The 26,634-nt window shown below is 41.0% G+C and overlaps 1 protein-coding gene across 9 annotated transcripts in view; it reads right to left on the minus strand.

The window, feature by feature from the left end:
* The window catches only part of PIK3CB (phosphatidylinositol-4,5-bisphosphate 3-kinase catalytic subunit beta), a 135,029-nt gene that overhangs the window by 18,109 nt on the left and 90,286 nt on the right, over positions 1-26,634 (minus strand). For 7 of the 9 annotated variants that reach the window (XM_061636735.1, XM_061636729.1, XM_061636731.1 and 4 more), the window contains 8 exons: positions 26,373-26,581; positions 23,074-23,195; positions 21,300-21,443; positions 16,226-16,325; positions 11,636-11,814; positions 9,289-9,398; positions 8,974-9,052; positions 2,347-2,514 (listed from right to left, as the gene is read on the minus strand). In XM_061636735.1, the coding sequence (XP_061492719.1) occupies positions 2,347-2,514; positions 8,974-9,052; positions 9,289-9,398; positions 11,636-11,814; positions 16,226-16,325; positions 21,300-21,443; positions 23,074-23,195; positions 26,373-26,581 (1,111 nt within the window). The remainder of the gene's footprint in view (positions 1-2,346; positions 2,515-8,973; positions 9,053-9,288; positions 9,399-11,635; positions 11,815-16,225; positions 16,326-21,299; positions 21,444-23,073; positions 23,196-26,372; positions 26,582-26,634) is intronic. The other 2 variants (XM_061636737.1, XM_061636736.1) reach the window with 2 other exon arrangements.

A 26,634-nucleotide genomic window follows, 5' to 3' on the forward strand; every position in this document is an offset into this window, starting at 1 on the left:
ATGACATTTACTGTGAAAACAAACTATGAACAAGCAACGTGGTCAATGTTTGTGTTACACATTGAGCAGCTTACTGATAACAGTGAACACATCTCTCACAGTTACTGTCTGCAGCTTTTAAAATTTATTTATTTATTTATTTATTAAACTTATATACCGCCCCATAGCCGAAGCTTTCTGGGCAGTGCACAAGACTAACATCAAAATACAATAAACACATATTAACAATTTAAACACATTAAAAAGATTTAAAAATTTTTAAAAGATGAAACAATTCCAACACATACTAAAACGTATTAAAATGCCTGGGTGAAGAGGAAAGTTTTAACCTGGCGCCGGAAGGATAGGAGTGTTGGTGCCAGGCGTATCTCCTCAGGGAGATTGTTCCATAAGTCAGGGGCCACCACTGAAAAAGCCCTTTTTCTTGTTGCCACCCTCCGAGCTTCCCTATGAGTAGGCACTCGGAGGAGGGTCTTCGATGTTGAGCGTAGTGTACGGGTAGGTTCATATCGGGGAAGGCGTTCCATCAGGTATTGTGGTCCTGTGCCGTGTAAGGCTTTGTAGGTTAGAACCAGCACTTTGAACCGGGCCCGGAAACATATAGGCAGCCAATGCAAGCGGACCAGAATCGGTGTTATATGTTCGGACCGTCTGGTCCCCGTTAACAGTCTGGCCGCTGCATTCTGCACGAGCTGCAGTTTCCGAACCGTCTTCAAAGGCAGCCCCACGTAGAGCGCATTGCAGTAATCTAGTTTAGAGGTTACCAGGGCATGAACTACTGAAGCGAGGTTCTCTCTGTCCAGATAGGGGCGTAGCTGGGCCACCAGTCGAAGTTGGTAAAAAGCATTCCGTGCCACCGAGGCTACCTGAGCCTCAAGTGATAGGGATGGTTCTAAAAGGACTCCCAAGCTACAAACCTGCTCTTTCAGGGGGAGTGCAACCCCATCCAGAACAGGTCGAACATCCACCATCCGGTCAGGAGAACCACCCACCAGCAGCATCTCAGTCTTGTCTGGATTAAGCCTCAGTTTGTTAGCTCTCATCCAGTCCAGTGTTGCAGCCAGTATTCTAGCAATACTCAGAAACGCACAGTGCTGCACATAGGTCAAACTGGATTTCAGATTTAAATCATTGCCTGGCTTTTAAAAGAGTGACTGCTAATTTAGATAGGACAGTTGGTGGGACCCATGGTGGCATAAGACAATTAAAGCATCATGGGGCAACCTTTTAAGGAAGTATGTCTCACATTTACTCCAAAGTATGCAACAGTGCCACTCTTGCATATACTACTCTACATAGGCAGTTCACAGTGCCTTGGGTGGTTGACTACTAAGCAGGGGATCAGGTAGCAACACAATTCTAGAGTAGAAACGTAGGCCTAATCTATATACCACATCCAGGTCCATAGACCCCCCTACTCCTGTTCAGGTGTGCCACAAAGCCATGCTATCCCACTGCTGTATGTGTCATCTGTGCCTCGTGTTAGTCAGTTATGACTTTAAGAAATTCTGAAGGAGGCAAATAGACTTAGCACACAGGACTGTGGCTACTACCCTTTTACTCTTATTTGAGAGAGTATTACTGAAGTACATTGGCTTGTAGTAAGAGTTTTGGGTAACCACTATACTGATGGGAAGGATCTCTCTTTCCCTCCTTGGACATTATGAAGGAGCAGAGCATCCTTTATGCCTGAATGGCCAAATTCTAACATGATTTATTTATTAGATTCATACCCCGCCCTTCCTCCCAGTAGGAACACAGGGCAGCAAGCAATTCTGGTTGCGTCCAAGGTTTCCACCAGGACAGGAGTCCAGCACAGCCTGATGCAATGTGGATCTTTTGGCATATATTTTCTTGGGAGATCATATCAGAGAGGTGCTGCTTTTCCATTACCAGAAAAAAAGAAGAACGGCAGAGATAGAGAATGTCCAACTCTGTCAGGAGTGAGCCAGCAAGCCCAAGGATGAGTAATGATGACAGAACATCCAGAGTACAGAAAGAGATGGAAAGAATTTTGCAAGCTAAGCTGCTAAGCATTTATAAGCGTTCATTTTATGGGTTAATCCACCCTTAGTAATCTTACTAATTTCCATTCCATTTACTAACTTTGCATTAGTTTCTATCTTCTGTTAATGATCAGTTTTGTTTTAATTTGACCTGCAATCTGTAATATGCTTCTTGGAGAAGATGCACCCACTCAAGACCTAGGCTATCAGATACCCCCCTCCCATGCAAATAATGATAGCTCACTGTAAAGGCCATTCTGTGAACAGTGAAATGCAATGTTTTACCAAAAATCTATGGTAACAGCAAATATATATATATAATAATAAAATTGCAGCTTACCCTGAATTGTATTCTTTAAGCCAATTTAAGAGAGCATCTTTGTTGAATGCAGCAGCAGCAGCAACATTACTACTATTTAGCTGAATGTCTGCAATTGTCTCAGAAGTAGAAACAACCTCAATTAAACCAGAATGGTCTCCTGTTGCTAAACAACCGTAAGGCAACATTCTGAGGAAAATAAAGAAGTTAACATTTAAAAAAAAGTTTCTAGGGACCAAACATACAGGGTAATTTGAAAGATAGGTTTCCAAGAGTAAAAAAACCAAAGCCAACATGTCAGAGTTCAGCATTTTATAAATAAAGTAGGGGGGAAATCATTGCCTTGAACTTCTAGTATTCTGACAACAGATGGTGCTATTTCTTTTATTTCTCCCAAGCTATTACAATGGTACAGTGGCAAAAAATACAAAAACGAGTAAGAAAAATTTAGGATGTATACCTCATCTCCATTAAAGAGGCTGTTTGCAATATACACAGAAACAAGTGCTTATTGATTTTGTGGGAAAATTCAGCCATTTAAACATGTGTCATTCACAACTGACCACTCTTTGCCAATTTAAAATTAGCTTCAAATGTGCCAGCTGTTGTTGTTGGTGAAATGGGGAGTGATTTGGGGAGTCTTGCAGGGCGAGAATGCTAGTTTAGCAAGAATTGCAATTGTGGAGGTCCAAAGGATTTGGATTCAGGAAAACAGAGAGACAGGATGGGGCAGTTGAATGAAGTTTTCTAGCTTTGAGGTTGGATGCTTCTAGGTCATGAATGGCATTGGAATGGATGTTTGGGATTTGGGGTTATACACTTTATTCTCTAATGAAGGGATGGAGTAATGGATGGCAGGATTGCCTGAAGTGGGAGGGCTTTTTAAAAAAAAAACTCAGTTACCCTTAGCCTACAGAGTAGGATGTACAAGGAAATATATTAAATCAACTTTTGTGGATGATCATGAGTCAATGAAACACCCCCCCCCCCAATTTCAGCTTGATGTTCACAGAAACAACCATCTTCTATAGTTTGCAAAATGCTCCTTTAAAAACACCACTCCCTACCAAAGCCAGACAAAGTTAAGTTCAGTGTGTTTAAAACCAATGATCAATGTAAAGTTAAACAATCAGAAGTTGTTATTTAACATGTAAGAATCTGAATGTTAATAGAAGACAGCCAAGCAATGTTCATCTGACAACTTAGCTTTAAAAAATGCTCAGAACAGAAGTCCACTGTATCATTCCAACTTGTTCTAAGTTTTCTATAGTGCAGGGATGGAGAACCTGTGGCCATTCAGATGTTCATGGACTCCAACTCCCATCACCCCAACAAGCATCTGGAGATGTGCTATACTGCTCAATTCAACATTTCTCCATGTAATTTGAAAAATGCCACATCCCATCACTGAGTCTTGAGGATCACACAGCTGCTACACTTCTGAAATTCCTACTGTCTTGATATAAGGGTGTCTTTTTGGGTCCTTATCATGACACGAGAATCTTAAGGCAGGCTTGGTTAGGTTAAAGTGTGATGTTCACTGCCTGCTATACTTCATGACATTTCAACCCACCCTTACTTGCTGTTGTCACCGGGCACACTTCCAATAACTTCCCCTTCAGAAGCAAGCAATGATGACAGCTGCTCAGACCCCTGAGGATGGTACATTCACCACTGCAGGAAAAAACATCCTTGTCAAAGAGACAGCTTGACAGGGAGTCAAGCTGGGGACAAATCCTCAGGGCCCTGTCCACCTCATCCTTACCTTCAACATCTGTCAGTGGGATTCTTTTGTCCCTATAAAAGAACTAGATAAAGACATCTACTGACAGATCTATAAGCCACTCTGAGAAATGACTTCTATTTCCCTTCTGTACTGTATAACTCTAGTGATGTCCCTTTCAGGTCCATAAACATTCCTCCTATCAGTTCAAGCCTTGCCTCTTTCAAATACATTGGATGTGGTTTGGTGCTTTTAAGTAATATAACCCTCTTTATAACAAAGACATCTCCACAGGCTTAAAATAAACTCCTTTTGTTTTCATGTTTATCAGCCTCCACAATACATACATTCATTCTTGCCTTCATGGATTGTGGAGGTGTGGTGTGGAGGGGGAAAGAGTCAGTTCAGGAATAAACTGCTCACATCACACAGTGCTTAATGACACCGGTCTTTGCATTTCCAAAAGGCCTGGCTATAGGAGCACTTAGGAATCTATTAAATGTATTGTATTGATACATATATAATACATTTAATAGCTACCTAGGTGCTGTCTATATAATTCTTCCCTGATTCTTTGTTCTTGTGCCCTCTTTATTTGTTTCTTAAATATTTCCTTACCATATCCATGCCATTACATTTTTAACAGCAAAAAGGAAATCCTTGTTTATTATTAGTGTTGCCTTCCCCCCCCCTTAACAGAAGATCAGTTCTTTTAATGGCTACATGACATGCAGAAATTCAACAGGTAAAGCTTTTACACAGCACTTCCATCATCGTGCTACCATGTGTTGAATTTCTGCCTATTGGGCAACTGTTGATCACACAGTACCCCAAAATAAAAAGGAACAAAAAAGTGGCAAACCTTTTAATTAGAGCCACTCTGATGACACATCTCTGTAGTCACTTTATAGACATCACTGTCAAAGCTGGACTGAAAGAGGGCATGGTAGTTCAAGACCAGGGAACTGAAGGCATGAAAAGCCAGGTAGATATCCTTTTCACCATTTCTTTCATACTGTGCATGGCCTTTACCAACAACATTGCTTGGGAGGTATTAGCAAAGTGAGACCCAGGAATGTGGAGGCTTGGTCACAAGAACCTTGTTCCTCAAGGCAGTGACTGTTTTTGGTAATGCAGTAGAATATTGCATTAACAGCATATTCCTCAGGATGCTCAATTAAAATACTAAAATGATCAGGTACACTGAGGATTGACAGTATTCAGTAGACTCCTTAGCTTCAGAACTTTTGTCTTCCTTGGAGGGGAATACCCAAGCGCCAGATATTCAGAAGAGATTCTCAGGCCGAGAATTCTTGGAGAATGCCACTTTCTCAGTAGATTATACAACTGCACAGTTCCAATAATTACAGACTGGTTTGGTCATTCTGCTCTGCCTCTCTCTCTATCGAAAATGTTGGCTTTTATGCAATCATCATTTTAGACCAGCTTCTCCCAATGTGGGGTCTTTCAGATGCTCTTGGACTACAGCTTCCATCAACCCTATTGGCCATGCTGAGTAGCTAATGGCAGCTGCAGCACAAGGCATCTTGAGGGAAGCAATATTATATGTTGCTATGGAGAAAAAAACCCTCATCTGCAGGTTTTAAGAAAAGCCTGGATAAGTATCTGCTGACGTGGCTCTTGAGGAATCCAACAGCAGGAATCCCCTTGAATTTTCTCCTGGCTCTATGGGTCAATGACATCAGCCTGAGTGGAAGCAGACTGTGCAAGGCACACCCTTGTTTTCTCCACCCCGGATAAAAATATATCTAGGCACCTCTGTAGGTTTTGACTGACTTAAATTTCTCTTATAGACCTCATTATGACGTATAAAAATAAGCACAAAGGTTTAAGATGGAATTGATATCAGTCCATTTTCTTCACTGTGGTTCACCATTTCCTTTTAAAAAAAACTTTTAAACTTGTGTGTGTGTGTGTTTTTAAAAAAAAGATTGACATATAAGGCACTTAATGTAACAGCTGGTCCAACATTTCCTGAGAGATTTTAAAAAGCAACCTTTGCACAGCCTCATCCTATTCCATTTCCTTAAGGCAACCTCAGATAAGAGCAAATCAGATAAAGCGTTTCTAATAATTCTTGCAAATTCAGCGCTGATTGCCAAACGAGATGTGTGGGCTGGATTTATAAGCTCCACCTTACATTAAGGAGGCAGCAAATACAAAATGCCTGATCAATTATTTTTTTTATAGCTGCCAAAGAGGGAGACCCTACCCTAGTCCACGTTATTTGTAAAATAAAAAAAATCCAAATATTTCTCCTGTTACCAAAAGAGATGGTAAATCAATATATGACTTCAGAACAAATAAGCACTCATTTGTTTACCTTAAAGAAAACTACCAACTTCCTGAACTAATTTATCTTTTAAATTCTTCTGATATTAGAGACATAATTAAAGAGAACCTTCTCGTGAATAGCATATTTGCCTGATGGGTCACTGGTTTATAACTGTCTCTCCTATCTGTGTGGGCTATTGCTGTGTGTCTGAAGCTCATTCTGTTTGTTCAACTCCCACAAAAAATATTTAAGATATGAGCTCAGGATCACCATCTGGTGTGTTAGGAGTAGTTTCTATCCTCATAAAACAATGCACACAGTAGCAACTAAAATTTCAAGCCTTGCACAATTACAGAGATGAAACAATGACTGAGTAAATGGATTTTAAAAAACCCAAAGAAAATAAAGAGAATGAATAGAGCCATATTATGTCAAGACATAGTATTACGTTTATATAAGAAATTGAGGACAAGGAAGCAAGGGACAGCCTATGGTACACATTCCTAGAAAGCACTTCAGATGCCCACTGCCCAGCCCTGATACCTACCTGTTCTTTAAGATCTTTAACAAAGGCCCTGCTTTGGGTCCCTCACCATTTGAAAGATGTTGTGACTGCTGCTAGGATAAGGCATTATTTTAACAGTGGTTCCAGAACTCTGAAATTCCCTATTGGGAGATGTTTGTTCATAGCTCGTTGCTATTGGGGTGAATGCTATCCTGATTCAGGCCATGTTCAGGGTTCCCTGAGAGTGGAAAGGGTTTTCCCCTGAGCCCCTGTACTGGATTCTTTCTTTTTGTGAGTTTTGCTGTTCTGATGTTAAATTGGATTGATTTGGGTTTTGAGTTTTAAAATATTGTTAGCTGCCTCAGAAAGCAGATATTTTGGTATGTAAAAAGTGATGATTAATAGAGGGAAATGACTGTGTGTGTGGGGGGGGAAGTGGAAACCACCCAATTGTAGGAACAGGATGCCAGATTCATGCATGCATTTTGATTTTGTTCAAATATTTGTACACTATATGACAGATATATGTTTATAACAACCAGAAAAATTCTATGAATAGAATCCAAGCCAAGATCCTTGCCCCAATCTTGTTGCCAAGTGTACCCCCTATATTTTCTGCCGTAAAAATAAATGGTTATCACTCACTTCTATTAGGAAAAAGAAAACTGTGCACCAACTCTGGCCCGGCCCTTGCTTACAATGATCCTAGAAAAGGTTGAAATATGTTGCTGTGCAGAGAGATGCATTGCCTCCAAGATATCCTTCCAATATGCAGGCCCTCCCCCAACGGTGGGCATTTAGCTAGTGTTCAAATATTGACAGCACAAATAATGGTGTCATAGAATAACACCGACAACACATGGTAGGCTAAGAGAGGATAGAAGGTCATGGACATCCCTACTATGTAATACCTATGCTGCTAGGGACAAGAGGAAACTAGTTTATTACGGGTAGTACATGCCCTGGTCTCCTCTCGCTTAGACTACTGTAATGCGCTCTACGTTGGGTTACCCTTGAAAACGGTCCGGAAACTCCAGCTGGTACAGAATGCGGCAGCACATTTAATTAAAAACAGCCGTCGCTGTGATCACATCACTCCGGTGTTAGAAGAACTACACTGGTTACCAGTTGTGTACTGGGCCCAATTCAAGGTGTTGGTGTTAACCTTTAAAGCCCTTTACGGTTTCGGACCAGTTTATCTGAAGGAGCGCCTCCAACATCACCAAATATGCCGTCTGACAAGATCAGCCATGCAAGACCTTCTCTCGGTCCCACCAGTTAAATCAGCTAGGCTGGTGCGGACCAGAGAGAGGGCATTTTCAATTGTGGCCCCCACCCTCTGGAACTCCCTGCCTTATGATCTTCGCCATGCCCCCTCCCTGGTAGGCTTCCGCCAAGCCTTAAAGACCTGGCTATTCAGGCAGGCATACAGGATTGCTGGGGTGGACTAGGGTTAGCTGTACAGATGGGCGGTTTTAGATTTTGATCGACTGTTGTTCTGGTTAAATGTTGTATTTTTATCCTTTTATCTTTTTATGTACGTCGCCTAGAGTGGCCGTTGTTGCAGCCAGATAGGCGACTTAAAAATAAAATTTATTATTATTATTATTACTTCCTTATAGCAAAGTGGAAGGGCTGTAGGGGCAGGGTTGTAGCTCAATGGAAGAGCATCTGCTTTGCATGCAGAAAGCCGCAGGTTCAATCCCCAACATCTCCAGGTAGAGATGGGAATGTTCTCAGCTTGAAACCTTGGAGTGCGGCTGCCAGTCAGTGAAGACAATACTGAGATAAATGGAACAATGGTTTGACTTGGTATAAGGCAGCTTCATATATTCCTAAAGCACCCAACAATGAATTTCCCCTTACATAAAGCCATACTCTGTTCAAGCCGTAGCCATTATTTGCACTGCCAAAACTAACACAAACGTATAGAATCAGACAGTAAAGCAGACATCATGTAGAGCTAATTTCATACCCTACCAAGTATCTAAAACAAGTAATATTAAAAAATGCAGCACCATTCTTTGCCATTTGTATGTAGCATCCAACATGTTCATAGTCTAATTATATACATCTGAAAAACAACAGCTTGCCAAGAAATCTACCAACTGTGGGCACTCTTACCGGAGATCTAGACCAGCCTCTTTCCAAAGTAAATCCATCAGGCGTAACATCTGAAGTGTCAACATGTCTTGCCGTAGATCTGCAAAATAGGAAGACATGATTTTATCAAATAATTGGAATGAAATTATTTGAATTAAAGACTAAACAGTGCTATGTGTACTGCAATAAACCCAAGTTACTTCAAGGAAATTTGTTTAAACATCTGCTACAGGCATGGGGAACCTGCGGTTCTGACTTTTATCAACCTCAGCCAGCACGGTGGTCACTGGTTAAGAATAATGGGAACTGCAGTAGAAAATATGTTAGTTTACTTACCATCTCCATTTTTAAAGATGATCCCCACCAGATCACTGCCAAACACTTTGTTATTGTATACTATCCATAAAGGCTTCATTTTAGAGTCCATGTATTTACATTTCTCCACACTAGACCAAAGTGTAACAAAGAAATTCAGTCGGGGAGATTAACAAGCCACAAAAATGTAGCAGGATAAAATAATTCTGAAGGTAACAGAACATACAACTTGGACAAATGTCTTTCATTTTCTTGATATGGTATAAACTACACTGGCAAATTGGCATGCTACATTATAGATTTTGGATCTATATCTGACAACCACCAGCTCCAAGACCTGTAAAAAAGGGGCCATATCAACTTAGAAAATACATTTTATTCTTTGTATATACTTCAGCCAACTTTTAAACTTAGTTTTATGTTAAATGGTTAATCAAGCCATGGCAAACTTACTGTGGTAAAAGAAATATGCTGCCACATATGTTGCTACTTATAAGCAATTATAGGAGCACATGCTCCTATAGTTAAGATGAGTAGCAAAAACAAAGTGCCATCGTTATAAGCCTCAAGATTCTATAGCTTGTAAACATGGCATCTGTTAGGCTAATGATTTGATACTTGGCATGCATCTGCCTGATGATGTCTATGCAAGCACCAAATTTCAAACTGATCCAATAAAAATGGCCAAAAATACATTAAGTGAAAAAGTGCTGAAAACTGACACTGACCCCTTTCCCCCAAGTTTTTAAGAAAGTATATCATATTTTTTCCCATTTTGATGAAAACTACTGATGTACTTCATTCAGGCTTCTTGCGGAGCACATGCTTTCATTGGTTTAGTGAAGTTTTGATCAGCAGTTCAAAAGTTAGAGTTTTCCTGTCCTGTTAAAGTCTATACAAAACAAGTACTGGCAAAATATCATACACAGCTAAGAGCAACAGTGAAGCTAAACTTTTGCCAGGAGTACAATGTATTCAGAGGGACCCACCTAGTGAGTGCTATGTGTAATGCCTATTCCTTTAGTTATGAAATATCTGTGTGGTGCAATGGCTCAACCTTTTTGGATGGTTTATTACTTCAGCAGCTGGAAGTATGGGTTAAAGAGTGGGAGATGGGGGACTCCTCTGATGCAGCTGGGGTGAGGCTAGTACTGCTCCCAATGACTTAGCACTGAACCTGCCAGCTGTGACAAACAACCATGGGCCAACTTACAGGATTCCTCTAGTAATACAGGTGCAGAGCAATCCTACATCATGGAAGCTGGCATACCTTAAGCTGGCTGTAGTTGCGCCGCCTTAAAGTATGCCAGATCCTAACTCCATTCAGGAGCCCTTGTGAGGGGAGAATGAACCCAGTAGAAAGGAAAAAAGCAGCAAAAAACAAGGCAATGGGGTATTTTTACTTAGACCACTCCTTTTCCCAGTTTATCTTATGCCCGGACTGGAGGTCACAAGTCCGAGTTGAATGGATGTAGGATATGGCATATGTCTCCCCTCCCCTCAAGTCCTGCCCCACCCCGGAACACCCCTTTTGGGGACTCACATCAGCTTAACTTACACCAGGCTTGGCTGAGCTGGGAGGGGTAGGATTTTGTCATCTGAACTGTGTCTGAACCGGGATGAGGGACTTAATCCAGCATAGCCAGGATCCAGCTGCCTTAGCCAGAAATCTGCCATATCCTAACTCCCCTCATCCCAGTGTAAATACATACAGGATTGTACCCTAAGACTCTCTACTTCATAAAGCAATCAAGGAACAGGACAACACAGGGCATCTTTGCTGGTCCCAGGCATTCTATCCTCCTCATATGGATTGGGTTTTGAAAGAGCAAGGCAAAGTTTGGATTCGTGGAGGATAAGTTGTAAGCAAGAACACACTGCATAACAACACTGCTGATCACGGAGCACATCTGTTAAGGCATCAAACTTAGCTTTCAGCTTCTCAGCTTTGTAAAGCTTGAGCCAACATGAAATAGCCTCAACTCTGATCTTAAACCAGCAGGTTTCATTTTTAAATATAATTGACTATATATTTTGACCAGCGAGTCAGACACTGCTAGTTTAAATTTAAAGATGGCTCATTATTATCTGAGATATGATGAGAACATGTTTTCAGTTTCAAAGGTTAATCACAAAAATCTTTAGTCCAAACTAAAATTGGCATCTTAACCTTAGGAAGTCAGAGATCTGCTTACACAGCCGGGGCGCATTGGAGGGAGTGTCAGCCACATGAAGACATGCTGCCTTGTGTGCCAACAAGTCTGCCGAGCAATACAGCCCAAGGAAGTCAAAGAGCAAGAACCTTCTGCCTGTCTGTTTCCACATAAGAGCTACAATATACACAAAAGCGAGAGACCACTTCACTTACTACAGTTCTGAAAGTAAAACAGAAGGATTCAGAGGGGACTGGAGATTGGAAAAGGCTTCTTTGTATGCTCTTTGTTTTAAACAGGTGTGCATTGTGTCTTTTCCTTTGGCTCTGCTTTGCTTCATGGCATTCAGTTTTATTAGGCTATTCAAAGTTCTCATCTTATTCAATGCTTCAACCTGAAATAGATATTTAGATAAAACATCCAAAATAGATTGTGATTACTAAATCTTTGTAAGATAAAAATCTAAGTTAATGGGTAATCAAGATGGCAGATATTAATTTTTACATTGACAAAACTAACTTCAATGCACCTAGTTTCTGACAGTGCTAACAATCTTGTAGAAAACATTGCATTCCTGATTTTGGGATTTAATTTTGTCCCCCTCCCCAATGAATGATTTAATGCTTCCCCCAATGTCTTCCATATATATCTGCTTAAAACCTGAAGGCATAATGCACGCTGGCACTTCTTACTCTCAGCAATTTTGCTTTTCCAGCAAAATAAATATGGCATCCCAAACATACAGCAGTCTTGAATCCGGGATGTGCAGATTGTCTTTTCAAGTTCAATGACTCAAGCTACCACACCAACTGATTCCTTTACTTTTAGTTCAGACACTAGGCAAAGCATTAAAATGTTAAGCTGAGCAGCAGTTTTTGATTGCTGCAAGTGGTAACACTGAGTTTGTAATGTTTTGGGAAAATCAGGGTTAGGTCTTAATTTCTGTTTTGCTGGGTTTCCTTGAGCATTCTCCTTGTATTAATTTAATAGCAGTATGCAGTTCCTTATGTCAAAAGGTAAAAAGCTGTATTTGGTATGATCATTGCAAACATCATCTTACTCATGATTACCTGTCTCCTAGCTAGGGATGGGGCAGAATATCCGCCAAATCGCACCTGGCACCGGATTCCAGCTGAATTTGATAGTTCACCATCCTTTCAGACCGGCACCTATTTTTTGCTGTGGGCTGTGGCTGTAATTGGCATGGATTCTGTGGCCACAGCTGTAAATCAGCATGAATGTATTCTTTTGAACTCCCCCCCCCATTTTACGTTGAGTTATTTTCATAATACTCCATAAATGGCACATTTCCATTAAGAAGCCAGCGTTTCATGCCCTTGTGACCTCCGTCGCTTGTTGTCAATCAACCTCTCACCAAGGCCTGGGTGTTGCTAACAAGGAAAAGCAGCTTCAATTAGCCAATTTAAAACCGCATTTCATCGTACTTGCAAATACCCGTGCCGTGAAGCCTCCTGGGTTCATTCTTTAGCCCCATTTTTCTCTGTTCTCACACCCCCTCACTACCCCAAATTTCAGGAACCTTAGTATTTTACAGAAATGTTCCCAATGAAGCCAATTTTGAATCTAGATCATCCTAAGGGTAAAGGGTAACCCATTCATAAGCCTGACACCATTTGGCTCCAGTCAGGTAATCTCTGAGGCTTTTGCCTTGGCATTCGGAAAGCACTTGTTGCAATTACTGGAGCCCTTTAGAGGTAACCGACTTTGGTAAAGAATAGATGAACAACGCATATACAGACATTTAACATACATATGTTATACATACTATACATACATAACATGCTGCCCTGGGCTCCTGCTGGGAGGAAGGGCAGGACATAAATCAAATAATAAATAAATAATAAATAAATAAACATACATTATAATACCTTGAGAGGAGACCTTCATGGCTCCTGACTTTGATAACTACAAAATTTTGGCCACCAAAAAAATAAATAAAATATACCGCAAATAGAATCATCCAAGAATGGATCCAATGCAAATCGAATCAGCAAGTAAGAACAAAAAAATGGCAGAGTGGGATTAAATGATGGACTATCAGAATGCAAGCAGATTGGAACCAGGCAGTGAACCCTATCCCTATCCCAGCTCACAATTCCCTAAAAGGTTACAAACCACACACATACAGAAACATCTTTTATCATTCATATCTACAGTGCCCTTTACAGTAGCTTTTTCACATAACTGCTGCAACATTTAGAGGACCAGCACCATGTGGGTGAGGCATTATCATATAGCTTCTTACTATCCAATAGTCACTCTAGATTGTGGCTGGGCAGCAATGACATCAGAAGGACCCCCATTATTGGTACTGCCCATGCGGTGCTAGGTCTTCAAGATTATACAGTTAGCACCATGAGACTTTTTTAATGTGAAAAGGACACCTACCTAGCTAGACTGGGTTCAAAAAAGTGGCTGAAGCTTCTGCCACCATGCCTGTCATGATCAGACACATATTTTGCCCATTCCATTTATTCAGATGCATGCTTGAGTGTTTTTCCCTGTTCTTCTGTCTTCAAAACCTAGAGGAAAGTTACATCCTAGATCCAAGCCAAAATAGTCTTAGTTTTTGGCAAACATAGGTCACTAACACAGATCCTGCTGTACTTACTGCTTTGTTGTTTCTCCCAATTTTGTTAAACTGTCATCTCCTTACTGGTGGGAGTTTATAGAAGGAAGCAGATGGAATACCCTTACAATCATTAAGTGTTAACACTGTGTCATATAGCTCTCTAGAGCTTTACTATATATTGATTCCCTTACTATTAAACAAACTAAATTTGAGGCAGCAGGCTGTACAGATTTTCTATATGCCTGGAGCTTCTTAGTCACCTGCACTGATTCACTTTAATATTTATCACTATTTCTGTCCTGTAAAAAATTACCTTAATGTTACAGGCATGGTTTAAGGGCTGAAACTTTCTTACAGATTAGCTGATTCATGCCAGGCAGGATGCTGTGGAAGCTGTATGGAGTTTGATTATAGAAAAGAGGCAGCAGAGACCTGTCAGGTCAGCCATCTGTCAAAACCAAAAGCTCCCTGCATTTCCACAATTCCAGGAGCTGTGCAAACATCAGCGACAAGGGAACAAAATGCAACCTGTGCTGTACAAACAGGAACTTTTTGTGAAGTATTTCTACTTTGTATTTCTTCCGTGTTTGCACAGTTGGGATTTTTTTTTCACCCCTTCTTTGATTGCCCTGACACGCACTTCCTCTAAAGTCCACAGAAAATGTCACAACCCCAAATCCCATTGCTGAAATAAATCTAAGACTCCCATTCCTTTTTAGGAGTTCACTGAAGTATTGAAAAAAAAAAAGATTGTAAAAAAGATAACCTTTTCAATACTCCAAAGCGAAGTAATTTTCTTTGGCAGTGCAGATTCCATTAGAACTACTGAATTCCATTAACTAATAACAAAAAAGCACACATCTAAAAGTGCTATTTTTGCCAACTCTCAAATCAACTATAAACAGCAACATTTTACAATTGACTTAGCAAAGATTACTGCTTCTTTGTATTACACAGATGCAAAGAATACCACTGCTGTGCTAGGTGCTGTTTAAGCATAAGGCAAAAGGACAGAGTCGGAATGTGCAGCCCTGACTGCTTAAACTCCTGATTATGGCCAAGACACCTGGTTTTAAACATCATGGCACCCATTTGCCCTACTAGGAAGGCTTCTACTCCATCTCTTGCTATGAAGCTTATCCAGCACAGCAAATTAGGGAGGAGTCAAGGAGTTTAGGGAGGACTCAGGCCTACTTCAAGAACAGCCTTAGCCTGGTTCCGAACATGCTCAAATCTATTTCCCTGAAGGCCACAGCTAACTAGAGAAGCAATAAGGAGTGTTTCCTACTTTGAGGAGCTTTTTTGTTTAATTTAGATTTTCTTTGTGACTTTGAAAAGAGGGGGGAGAGTACACACAACTGTCTTTTTCTATAATAAATATACTAATCATTTTGCATTTATTTTTGTGAACTGGGAGGAGAAATAGTGGATGGATTGTGTATGTGTTGCAACAAATTCTGTATTAACGATTTCCCTGCATTCACTCATTAAAAGCTGGGTTTGCAGAGTCTTACCATGAAACTGTTAACATTCACAGCAGCGGCGTCACTAGCAGGAGGGTGCAGACCTCCGGTGCGCGCCCTCCCAGGGGCATGGACGAGGTGGCTGGGCTTGCGCGCGCACATGCACGCATGCGCACTCGAGGCCACCCACCCCCTCCATGCCCCTGGGAGGGCACACGCCGGAGGGGCACCCTGCCGGAGAAGGCCTGGGAACGCTGGCGCGCCTCCCTTGCCCCGCCAACGCTGCTCCCGCGCTCGCCTGCCCGCCCGCCTCCGAGGAGTTGGAGCAGCCTTGCCGGGCAATGGCGTGGGGTGGCTCTGGGTGTCACCCCCCTCATGGTGACACCCGGGTGCGGGCCGCACCCTCCGCACCCCGGTAGTGACGCCCCTGATTCACAGTGCTAAACTGGTGCTTCAGCATATTAGTCAATTTTCTCTAGCAAAGAAACAAAACATACAGATTAAGCGGTATGAATGTAGTAGAGGTCAGCCATTCTTCTTAAGAGATATGCACCTTGTTGGCAGGTGCAGTGCACAAATTAAATGGCTACCAGACATAACGTAACACCACACAGAACTAATCCCCATACTGCTAAGCATGTTCAGTAAAGGGGATTGCCTGCAGAAAAAAATGTCATGCATCAAGTATGCTGCACAAGCAACTGAATTACAGGAGTAACCTAAAGGTAAGGATTCAAAGTAAGAAATACCTGTTTGGAGAGTACTTTCATGTGAGCAATGCTTCCACGGCAGTAAGCTTCAAGTATCACACCAAACTGGACTGAAATTGCAGGTATGTGCACTTCTGATCTGCAAGACAAGACAAAAACCCCTCCATGTATGAATCTCTCTCTTACAGCCATTCTATTTTTAAGGGGTTGTATGATGGAAGTAACTATGTGCTGTATTTGCAACAAATAGATCACATCATTAATGTTTTAAAAATAAACAAATGCAAAGTCAAGTGTGTATGTACTTTTTCACATGGGATAGCACGATACAACTCTTGTGCAAAACAACTGTTGATCCTAGTCCCAAAGTTAAGCATCTTGGCTTTCAAATCATCCATCCCTCTAAAAAGAAATAAAAATGTGTAGACATGAGTCTTGTGATGAATTCAGTTAAATATATAACAATGGGTTGTTGTCAACTAAGTCCTACTCAGAGTAGACCCATTGAAAGTACTGGGTCTAAATTAGCCATGACTATTAACTTCAGTGGGTCTTCTCTGAATAGGACTAGCATTGAATAGCACCCAATGAGAAAAAAGGAAATCCTGTTTTAATGGTGAGATTCTGTTCTTATAAGCAGCACTAAAATGTCAGCTTGAGAAAAACTTCCACCAAAGCCAAGAAACAGGCTTTAGATTCCTGTATCTGCTGCTTGTTACAGAGTTAAATAGTGCAGGTGGGAAGAAGAAGGAGGTTTAGAAGTCTTCTGTTTTCCCACCTTGACTAACCATCCCATTGACATAAAGAGTTGCTTTGCAAAGGGAGAGAGCTGACAGCAATGGCAGAATTATCCTATCTGCTAGCACAGCATATGCTACACCATGAGAAGGACCGGGAAGAATGCCATTGTGTGGGAGCTATGTGAGGTAAGAGTGTATGCATCTGTACGTATAGACTGTGGGAGGACAGTGGGCTCAAAGGACTGGTACCCCTCATGGGCATAAGGGCAGGGTGGGCAACTTTGACTTTTAACTAAAAGGTAAGAGTAAGGACTCTCCAAATTCACATCTTTAAATTTGGGCTTCTTTGCCTTCAGTTATTATTGCTACTGGATTTGCTACAGCCCAAAGCAAATATGTGTGAGAATCAAATGTTTTGGCAGGCACCTGTCCATCTAGGAGGGTTTTTCCCCCTTTCCCCCTACATTTGTGGCTTATATTGCAGTAGAAGAGATCATTGTTGCACTGAAGCCAGACAGATGGATTCCTGACAGGCTGCAGAGCCCCCTCCTGCACCACTCAAATGTCTTTCCTAAGTCCTTCCTTGCTGCAGTTCACTGTGGGACCAAGACCAGCGGAGAGGAGCATATGCGGAAGAGGAGATCTGAAGAACTCTCTTTCTCATGCATCAAACGATGCCCTTCCACTCTCTTATTTTACTATAGACAGGCTAGAATGGTTTCTCCTTGGAAGGCAGAGAACAAGCCAAAAGTTGGCAAGTGGAAACTTCATCTAGCAGCAAGGCAGAGCTTTCCCCAAGCTGCTTTACTGCCTTTGAGCCCAAAACTGGGGGATACAAATTGATTAGAGATTCAGCTAAGGAAAAAGAAAGCCCTCTTACATGCTTGAGACATCATGGGAAAACTATGAAAGGAAACCACTGAGGTTCCACTTCCACAGGTATGCTTGAGGTGACCCCCCCCCCAAAAAAAAGCATGAAAAATTCATATTAGCAGAATTTCTCTCGGGTATCTTAAAAAATGAGACAAACTACATTCTGTTTGATCATGCAAGCAAGCCTTCTGTTTTATTGTTAACATGATGTCAACGCTTCTTATGTCTGTAATGGGGGGCTACATTCTGCATGCTGATGGCAAATGCAATTCAATGTAAACAAGTGTAAAGTTATGTATATTGGTGCAAAAAACCTTAATTTCATGGGGTCTGAACTGGTGGTGACTGACCAGAAACGAGACCTTGGGGTTGTAGTGGAGAGCTCAATGAAGATGTCGATCCAGTGTATGGCAGTTGTAAAAAAGGCAAATTCCATGCTAGGGATCATTAGGAAAGGTATTGAAAAGAAAGCTGCCGATATCATAATGCCATTGTATAAATCTATGGTGTGGCCACATTTGTAATACTGTGTACTGTTCTGGTTGCCTCACCTCAAAAAGGATATTGTAGAGCTGGAAAAGGTTCAGAGAAGGACAACCAAAATGATCAGGAGGATGGAGTGACTCCACTATGAGGAAAGATTGCAGCATTTGGGGCCTTTTAGTTTAGAGAAAAGGTAAAAGGTGGCATGAGAAAAGTGTATAAAATTATGTATGGCATGGAAAAAGTGGATAAAGGTTTTTCTCTTTCTCGTACCACTAGAACTTCTGGACATTCAATGAAGCTGAATGTTGGACAACTCAGAACAGACAAAACAAAGTACTTCTTCACACAGCACATAGTTCAGCTATGGAATTTACTCCCACAAGAGCCAGTGATGGCCAGCAAATTTGATGGCTTTCAAAGAGAATTAGACAAATTTATGGAGGATAAGGCTATCAATGGCTACTAGCCATGATGGCTATTCTCTGCCTCCATAGTAGGAGGCATGATGCTTCTGAATACCAGTTGCTAGTACCCACAGGAGGGGAGAGTACTCTTGCATACAGGTCCTGCTTGGGGGTTTCCATAAGCAACTGGCTGGCCCCTGTGTGAATGGGATGCTGGACTAAATGAGGTTAGCGAGGGATGCCAAAAGCAACAAAAAAGCTTTCTTCAGATATGTCCATAGTAAAAGACAGAGAAAAGAAATGGTGGTACAGCTACTGGCAAAATGATAACAGATGACAAAGAAAAGGCAGAAGTGCTCAATTCCTACTTTGGCTCAGTCTTCTCCCAGAAAAGGATCTGTGACCCTCCCAGGAATCATGAAGTAGAAGGGGCAAGATTGGAGCTTGAGATTGATAGACCAATGGTCAAGGAATACCTAATCACTTTGAATGAGTTCAAATCGGCAGTGCCTGATAAACTGCATCCTAGAGTATTGAAGGAACTGGCTGAAGAACTCTCAGAACCGCAGTCTATTATCTTTATGAAATCATGGAGGACTGGTGAAGTACCGGATGACTGGAGGAGAGCTAATGTTGTCCCAATGTTCAAAAAAGGCAAAAAGGAGGAACCGGGGAACTACAGACCAGTCAGCCTAACATCAATCCCTGGAAAAACTCTGGAGCAGATTATAAAGCAGTCAATCTGTAAGCACCTTGAAAACAATGCAGTGATTACTAGGAGCCAACATGGATTTATGAAGAACAAATCCCGCCAAACTAATCTTATCTCATTCTTTGACCGGGTAGCCTCCCTTGTAGACTGTGGGAATGCTGTGAACATAATATACCTCGACTTCAGCAAAGCCTTTGACAAAGTGCCCCATGATATTCTGATTAGCAAGCTAGCTTAATGTGGGCTGGATGGAACAACTATCAGGTAGATCCACAGTTGGCTGCAGAATCATACTCAGAGTGCTTATCAATGGTTCCTTCTCAAACTGGGCAGAAGTAACGAGTGGGGTACCACAGGGTTCGGTCCTGGGCCCAGTGCTCTTCAACATTTTTATTAATGACTTGGATGAGGAGGTACAGAGCATGCTTATCAAATTTGCAGATGATACAAAATTGGGGGGCATAGCTAATACTATGGAAGACAGAAACAAAATTCAAAGGGACCTTGATAGGCTGGAGCATTGGGCTGAAAACAACAGAATGAAATTCAACAGGGACAAATGCAAAGTTCTACACTTAGGAAAAAGAAACCAAATGCACAGTTATAAGATGGGGGATACTTGGCTCAGCGATACGACATGTGAGAAGGATCTTGGAATTGTCGTTGATCACAAGCTGAATATGAGCCAACAGTGTGATGTGGCTGCAAAAAAGGCAAATGCTATATTAGGCTGCATATGTTTGGAAGCATAGTTTCCAAACGCGTGAAGTATTCTCCTCTATTCAGCACTGGCTAGGCCTCATCTTGAATACTGTGTCCAGTTCTGGTCTCCGCACTTCAAGAAGGATGCAGACAAACTGGAACAGGTTCAGAGGAGGGCAACAAGGATGATCAGGGACTGGAAACAAAGCCCTATGAGAAGAGACTGAAAGAATTGGGCATGTTTAGCCTGGAGAAGAGAAGACTGAGGGGAGATATGATAGCACTCTTCAAGTACATGAAAGGTTGTCACACAGAGGAGGGCAGGCATCTCTTCTTGATCATCCCAGAGTGCAGGACACAGAATAATGGGCTCAAGTTGCAGGAAGCCAGATTTCGACTGAACATCAGGAAAAACTTCCTAACTGTTAGAGCCATATGACAATGGAACCAATTACCTAGAGAGGTAGTGGGCTCTCCGACACTGGAGGCATTCAAGAGGCAGCTGGACAGCCATCTGTCAGGAATGCTTTGATTTGGATTCCTGCATTGCGCAGGGGTTGGACTTGATGGCCTTATAGGCCCCTTCCAACTCTACTTTTCTATGATTCTATGAAGTTTTTTTTATTATGACCTGGACTTTTAAAAAAAAATAAGTGGAAATCAAGTTGGAAGGGGTAGTAGTAACTAATATCAGAGGAGCAGTGACTGGCTGGGGTTGATGGGACAGGAATATAGGAAGCTGCCTTATACCCTGTCAGAATGTTGGTCCATCTAGCTCAATATTATGGACACTCACTGGCAGTGACACTCTAGGACTTAACATGGGAGTCTTTCCCAGCCTCACCTGGAGACACTGAGATTGAACCTGGAATCTTTTGCATGCAAAGCACACGCACTACCATTCAGCTAAGGCGGTGAGCAGAACCTCCCACCACCACCACTGCTTTCCTACACTCTTCCTAGAAGCTCTATTTAGATTCCTTGCGTTGACTCATCACTTCTATTAGGGCAAGGAAACTTGCTCTCAAAACATGAGATTGTGCATTTTTCAATTTTTCTGATATAATGTATAAATAAACAAAGAATGGAACAAATTTCATGGGGACTAACATCATGGGATCAGTGGTTTGCTACATGATTTCTGTGCAACAGAGATAATTTATGTGTGTGTATGTCAATATATGAACTAGCCTTACCTCAAATGCCAAAACAGCATCTGTCCTATCCTCCTATTTGCCAGTGCTTTCTCTAGCAGGAACCTGGAGAGAGCACAGTCGAGAAAAGGTTCATATTTCAATACTTGCACAAGCTGCAGAAGATACTGAGAAAGTTCTTCATCACTGGAAGAAGATAAAGAAAACCCAAGTAACTAGCTTAATTGTAGGAAAATGCATTAGATGAAAGGGAGGGAAATTCTCAGCATGAAATGCATCAATTAGAAACGTTCTTGATTTATGAGACAAATAGAAGATGTACAATTAATAAAGAGAATGAATAAAAATAAAGGATAAAAACTGCCTGCAAGATGCTGGAAGGATTTCAACAGCAGCAATATTCATTAACATTCATAACAGATGTTTCTGGTGGATGCTCAAAGATAATTATCAGTCATTTGAATTTGTCTTACGATTGTCAGGCAAATTCAGTAACTGCCTTCTGACTTTCCTCTGCTTGCCACTTCTATGAAAAATGCTAGCTTACAGCTGTTTGGGTTCAAATGGATATGAGAAACAATGATTTTTTTTTCCTAAAGAGAAAATGTTCTTTGTTCTTTCAATTGAACAAGGAATAATTATTACAGGTGATAAAACAAAAAAACATTCCTAAATTACTAAATAGGTCACTATTATTTAAGAGATTTTTCTGCTCTATATACAGCTCAGCAAAAAAGGTGACCACAAAACTTAACATGTGGTGTGCTGGTTAAAAATTGCTATCCTGAAAAGCATGTTATTTAAGCTTTACATTATTTGGTCATACCAAGGAGTTAATAATGCATATGCCTAGAATGAATTCACAGAAACATAAGAACAACCCTACCAGAAATACTAGTTCAGTTTATGAAGCTAGATCAGCTTAAAAGAGCAAATCATATTGTTTACATTTCGTGGAAGTCAAAATATGTTGTTAACAATCTAGCCTTGAAAATAAAAAATGCTATTCATCACATGCAGTACTCTTGAGAAGTCAAGGGAAACAGGAACATTGCAGCACTGCAAATGGTAATCGCCTGTTTTTTCCCTGGAGCAAAAATGGCATTAAACACATAAATATTTTAAGTAGATAATCAGAAAAAAAACTTAGGAGCTTCTTGAAAACCCACAGAGTTTTTAACACTCGCTAGCAATTTGGACATAAGATACTGCAGTCTTTAAGCAGGTTTACTCAGAAGTAATTTTTACAGAGTTCAGCGGAGCTTATTCTCTGATGTTTGGATTGCAGCTAGAGGATACTAGTGTTATGATATAGAGATGGGGAAGAGAAATTCAATTCAGTTCACATTTAAAGGTGAACCTACCTAATTCGTACTTTCTGAAACAATGTGCGAACTGAAACATAGCCATCCTTCAAAATTTCTACTTCAGTGCAGTTCTCCAGCCAAGTAATGTGTACAAATCTAGTCATACCTTATATTCTAGGTGGACCCTTTAAAACCTGACAACTTTTTATGACTCCTACCCTGTGCCTCTCCTAATGCTCTCAACAGCATTTGTCCTAGATAGCAAAGGAAGCCTTCTCCTGTCTCCACTAGATACCACTTCCTAAAGGAGGACCACCCACTCTGATTCCACTGATACCATCAGTAAACTGGGATCACAGCCTGGCCCACAGCTGGACCCTGGAGAGGCAGTCTGCTGCTCAATTTGCAGGATTTATTTCACTCAGGGTGGACGTCATTGGGTCTTGTTGTTGTTGTTACATTTTAACGTTTTGAGTCAACTGTTGAAATAAAGTTCCCAGAAAACTCACCTCATCTGCCTTAAACAGCCCACTGCATATTCTCTTACATATTGATCTGGATAATTGAAATCCAGTAACTCTAATGCTTCTCTGGGAGGCAGCTTGCACCATATCTGAAGAAGAGCCTGAAGCTGTTAAGAAAAACAAAGACACACACTCAATGGCTAAACAGACACGTTTGAGAACATTCATGGGCAGATTTCCTGAGGAAGGAAGGTGAAGTGTGTTCAACACAGATGTAGTAGGAATCACCGGCGGCCTTTCCCCTGCCTTCAGGGGAAGCCACAGTTCAGTGGCTGGATTTTCCTCCTTATAGTATGGCTGAAATTAAAGAGGGAGAAAGATGAGGCAAACTATTCCATGCTTGTGTAGCATTTCTGGATTTGCCCGAATTTATCCAGGTTAGTTGCTTCAGGGGAATTAAGCCCTGGGGTCCTTTTTGGAGGAAGGGTGGGAAATGCATTTAATGAAATAATAATTTCCAACTAGATGAAAATCCTCCCCATGCACACACTGATGAAAAAAAAGGCAGGGAATAATCTTGTCTTGCTTTTCTAGTTGCAGCAGCACATCCACCCACCAGAGGGCAGAACAAGCACATAGATTTAAATACACCTAATGAGGAGTCATTTGAAAAAACGGGCAAGGTAATTAATAATAATAATAATAATAATAATAATAATAATAATAATAATAATAATAATAATAAATTTAATTTCTTCGTCGCCTATCTGGCCAATGGCCACTCTAGGCGACTTACAAAATTATTAAAATACAATTAATAAAATACAGTAATACAATAAAAACAATAGATCTACAACAACGATATTAAAACTGGGTAGGAGGCATTACAATTATATCGATTAACCCTCCCCGGATAGGTAGGTAGAACAAAATCCAGAAGTGGCATCAGATGGGACACTCAGGATTATCTGGCACTTCTATAAGGCACTGACCACTTGAGAGACAGAAACATTAATTTGGTATAGTTGCCTGATCTTCACTCTGACCTCTGGGCAGAGACAATTTAGTTCAATCCTGTAGGATTAATTAGAGATTCTAGAAACCTCGGGAGTAGCTACTTGACAATTAATTTGTCAACATGCTAGCTAGTTTTGAATGGAGAACTCTCATATGCATCAATCTGTTGTCCATATAAAACAACTATGGAAATGGAGGGGGGGGCTGTCCTTTGTATTTAGTTAGTTGCTTTGAGGAAATTAACTGTAGCTTCCCCCAGAACGTGTGAAACAAGAGCCAGTGTAGTGGTTAAGGTGTTGGACTATGACCCGGGAGACCAGAGTTCGAATCCCCACACAGCCATGAAGCGCACTGGGAGACCTTGAGCCAGTCACTGCCTCTCAGCCTCTTGAAAACCCTATTCATAGGATCACCATAAGTCGGAATCGAGTTGAAGGCAGTACATTTACATTTTTTTCCCCAGAACATCTAGGTCCGAAGCAATTTATATCTCCTACATATCTTGGTATGACAATATTGAAAGCATGGTACTGCATAAGGCAGAGCAAAAGGTTGGACGGCTAGTGGATCATCGCAGATTTCATCTTTCTATGGCTGAACTCATAGCTGGCAAAGATACACTACCAAAAACAAAACACCAGCATGTGACATAACCATACTACTGATCCCTTCCCATGAAATTTCCCCTTCTAACATTTCTGGAGCAGTGTAGGATGGACCTATGGGAGAGCAACTGTCACACTACCCATTTCCCTCTGGGGTCATGTTTAAGGGGTAAAAGATTTATCTCATTTTAGAAGATGGCCGTGCACAGTGCTGATTGGGAGACACCTGTGATTGAAAACCCACCTCACCCCATCCTTAGATCAGTTCTGCTAAAGCAGCGGTGGGCACCTTTGGGCCTCCAGACGTTGTTCCTTAGCAAGACTGAGGCAGATGGTGGTTTAGCTGAGGTGAACAATATTTAGATTGTTAAGAAAGAAAAGGGGTCTTGCATGCTGTAATGACTCTCAGATTTATAGTTCAGTATCTCTGTATGTTTTACATCGACTTAAAATTGCTGCAAATTATTGTCTTGGATTATTCCACGTTGGTGTTATTTTTGCAAAGCTAGTGTTATTTTTCATTTAAGAAAGAAAAGCTTTCTGCCCAGATGCGACAAATCCCCTCATTGGCCTCTGACCATCACATTTAGATCAGCCAGTACCCACCTAGAATGTTGATCTAGCTGGTTAGCATTTTCCTCCTAATTAGGGCTCAGAGAAGGAATGTAAACAAAAATTGACTGTATTTTTTGGGATCATCTTGGCTCCTTCTCAGGTCACTGAGCTCTTATTTCCTCTAAGGGTCATATCACTTAACATTTTCTAGTTGAATAACCTCTGTCTCTAATTTTACAATTTTCTGAGTGTGCATGGGGCTAACAACCACAGGACAATATTTTATATTGGATAGTTAACTAGACTTTTCATTCTCAGTTATTCTCATGAAGCCATAAACACTCTGTCAGATGTCTGAGCTTTCCTGCAAGATCAGCATGCAACTAGGTCTTTCCAGTGTTCAGCACCTTCAGATGGTTGTTGTTTGTGTTCTTCAGTTATACACCATTCTTGTAGCATTATTTATACTTTGGTCTCTACACCTGAGACTTATCCAACTGTCAAAGATTTTCAGGTAGTCTTCTTAGAGGATGGACTACATATTGCTGTTCTTTATGCCAGGGAACCAGGGTTTATACAATTGTTTAGTATGATTCTTATAGACCTAGGCATATCTTTTTTCTTTTGGGGGTCCATTTTCAGCCAGCCAGTCTTACATCCTTGGGAGAACACTTTAGCACAGGAGTGGAGAACCTTTAGCCTACCAGATATTGCTAGACTATAACTCCCATCATCCCTCACACTAGCCATGTTGACTAGGGCTGATGCGAGTTCATCAGCAGAGTCACAGGTTCCCATCCCAGAGTTTCCCAGGTTCCCAGAGTAAGAGGCTTGCTTATATGAGGCTTTATCTAAAACAGTAGTATTGTATGAAAAAAAAATCACATGCAGCTACACACTGGCCTTTTCCTCTTCATATCAAACTCTGATGAAAAACAGAATTTTTCAAGAGAGGTATGTGTTAAATCCATTATAGCAACAATAAAGAAGAATATTGTGGCACCTTCAAAGACTAACAAAAACAAGATCTATTTTATAGCAGTAGGTTTCACCAATGAACAGTTTTGTCAATTACAATACAACTTCACACATTGCTACACAAATAAAATTGCTCATATTTTGCTCCTGGTATTACTATTGCTACACAAATTTTATTACTTCTCATACCTGAGCAACATCTTCAAGTTTGCTCCATTTCACAGAAAGCAACAGCTTTGGCAGAGATTGTGGAAAATTTTCACGGCAGTCATATCGTAAAGTCCAAATGAGATCCATTTCATTTTCACACAGCTGAGACAAGGGGTCCCTTTCCATGATCTCCTTTAGCTCAATGAAAAACTTTTTGCCACCACGGCCCTTTGGTAAAAAGTCAAGAACTACCATTGAAAAGTTATACAGATATGTTGAGACAAATTTTCCTATACCTATA

This window comes from Rhineura floridana, chromosome 7, assembly GCF_030035675.1.
Source record: "Rhineura floridana isolate rRhiFlo1 chromosome 7, rRhiFlo1.hap2, whole genome shotgun sequence".
In the NCBI taxonomy this organism is placed as follows: domain Eukaryota; kingdom Metazoa; phylum Chordata; class Lepidosauria; order Squamata; family Rhineuridae; genus Rhineura; species Rhineura floridana.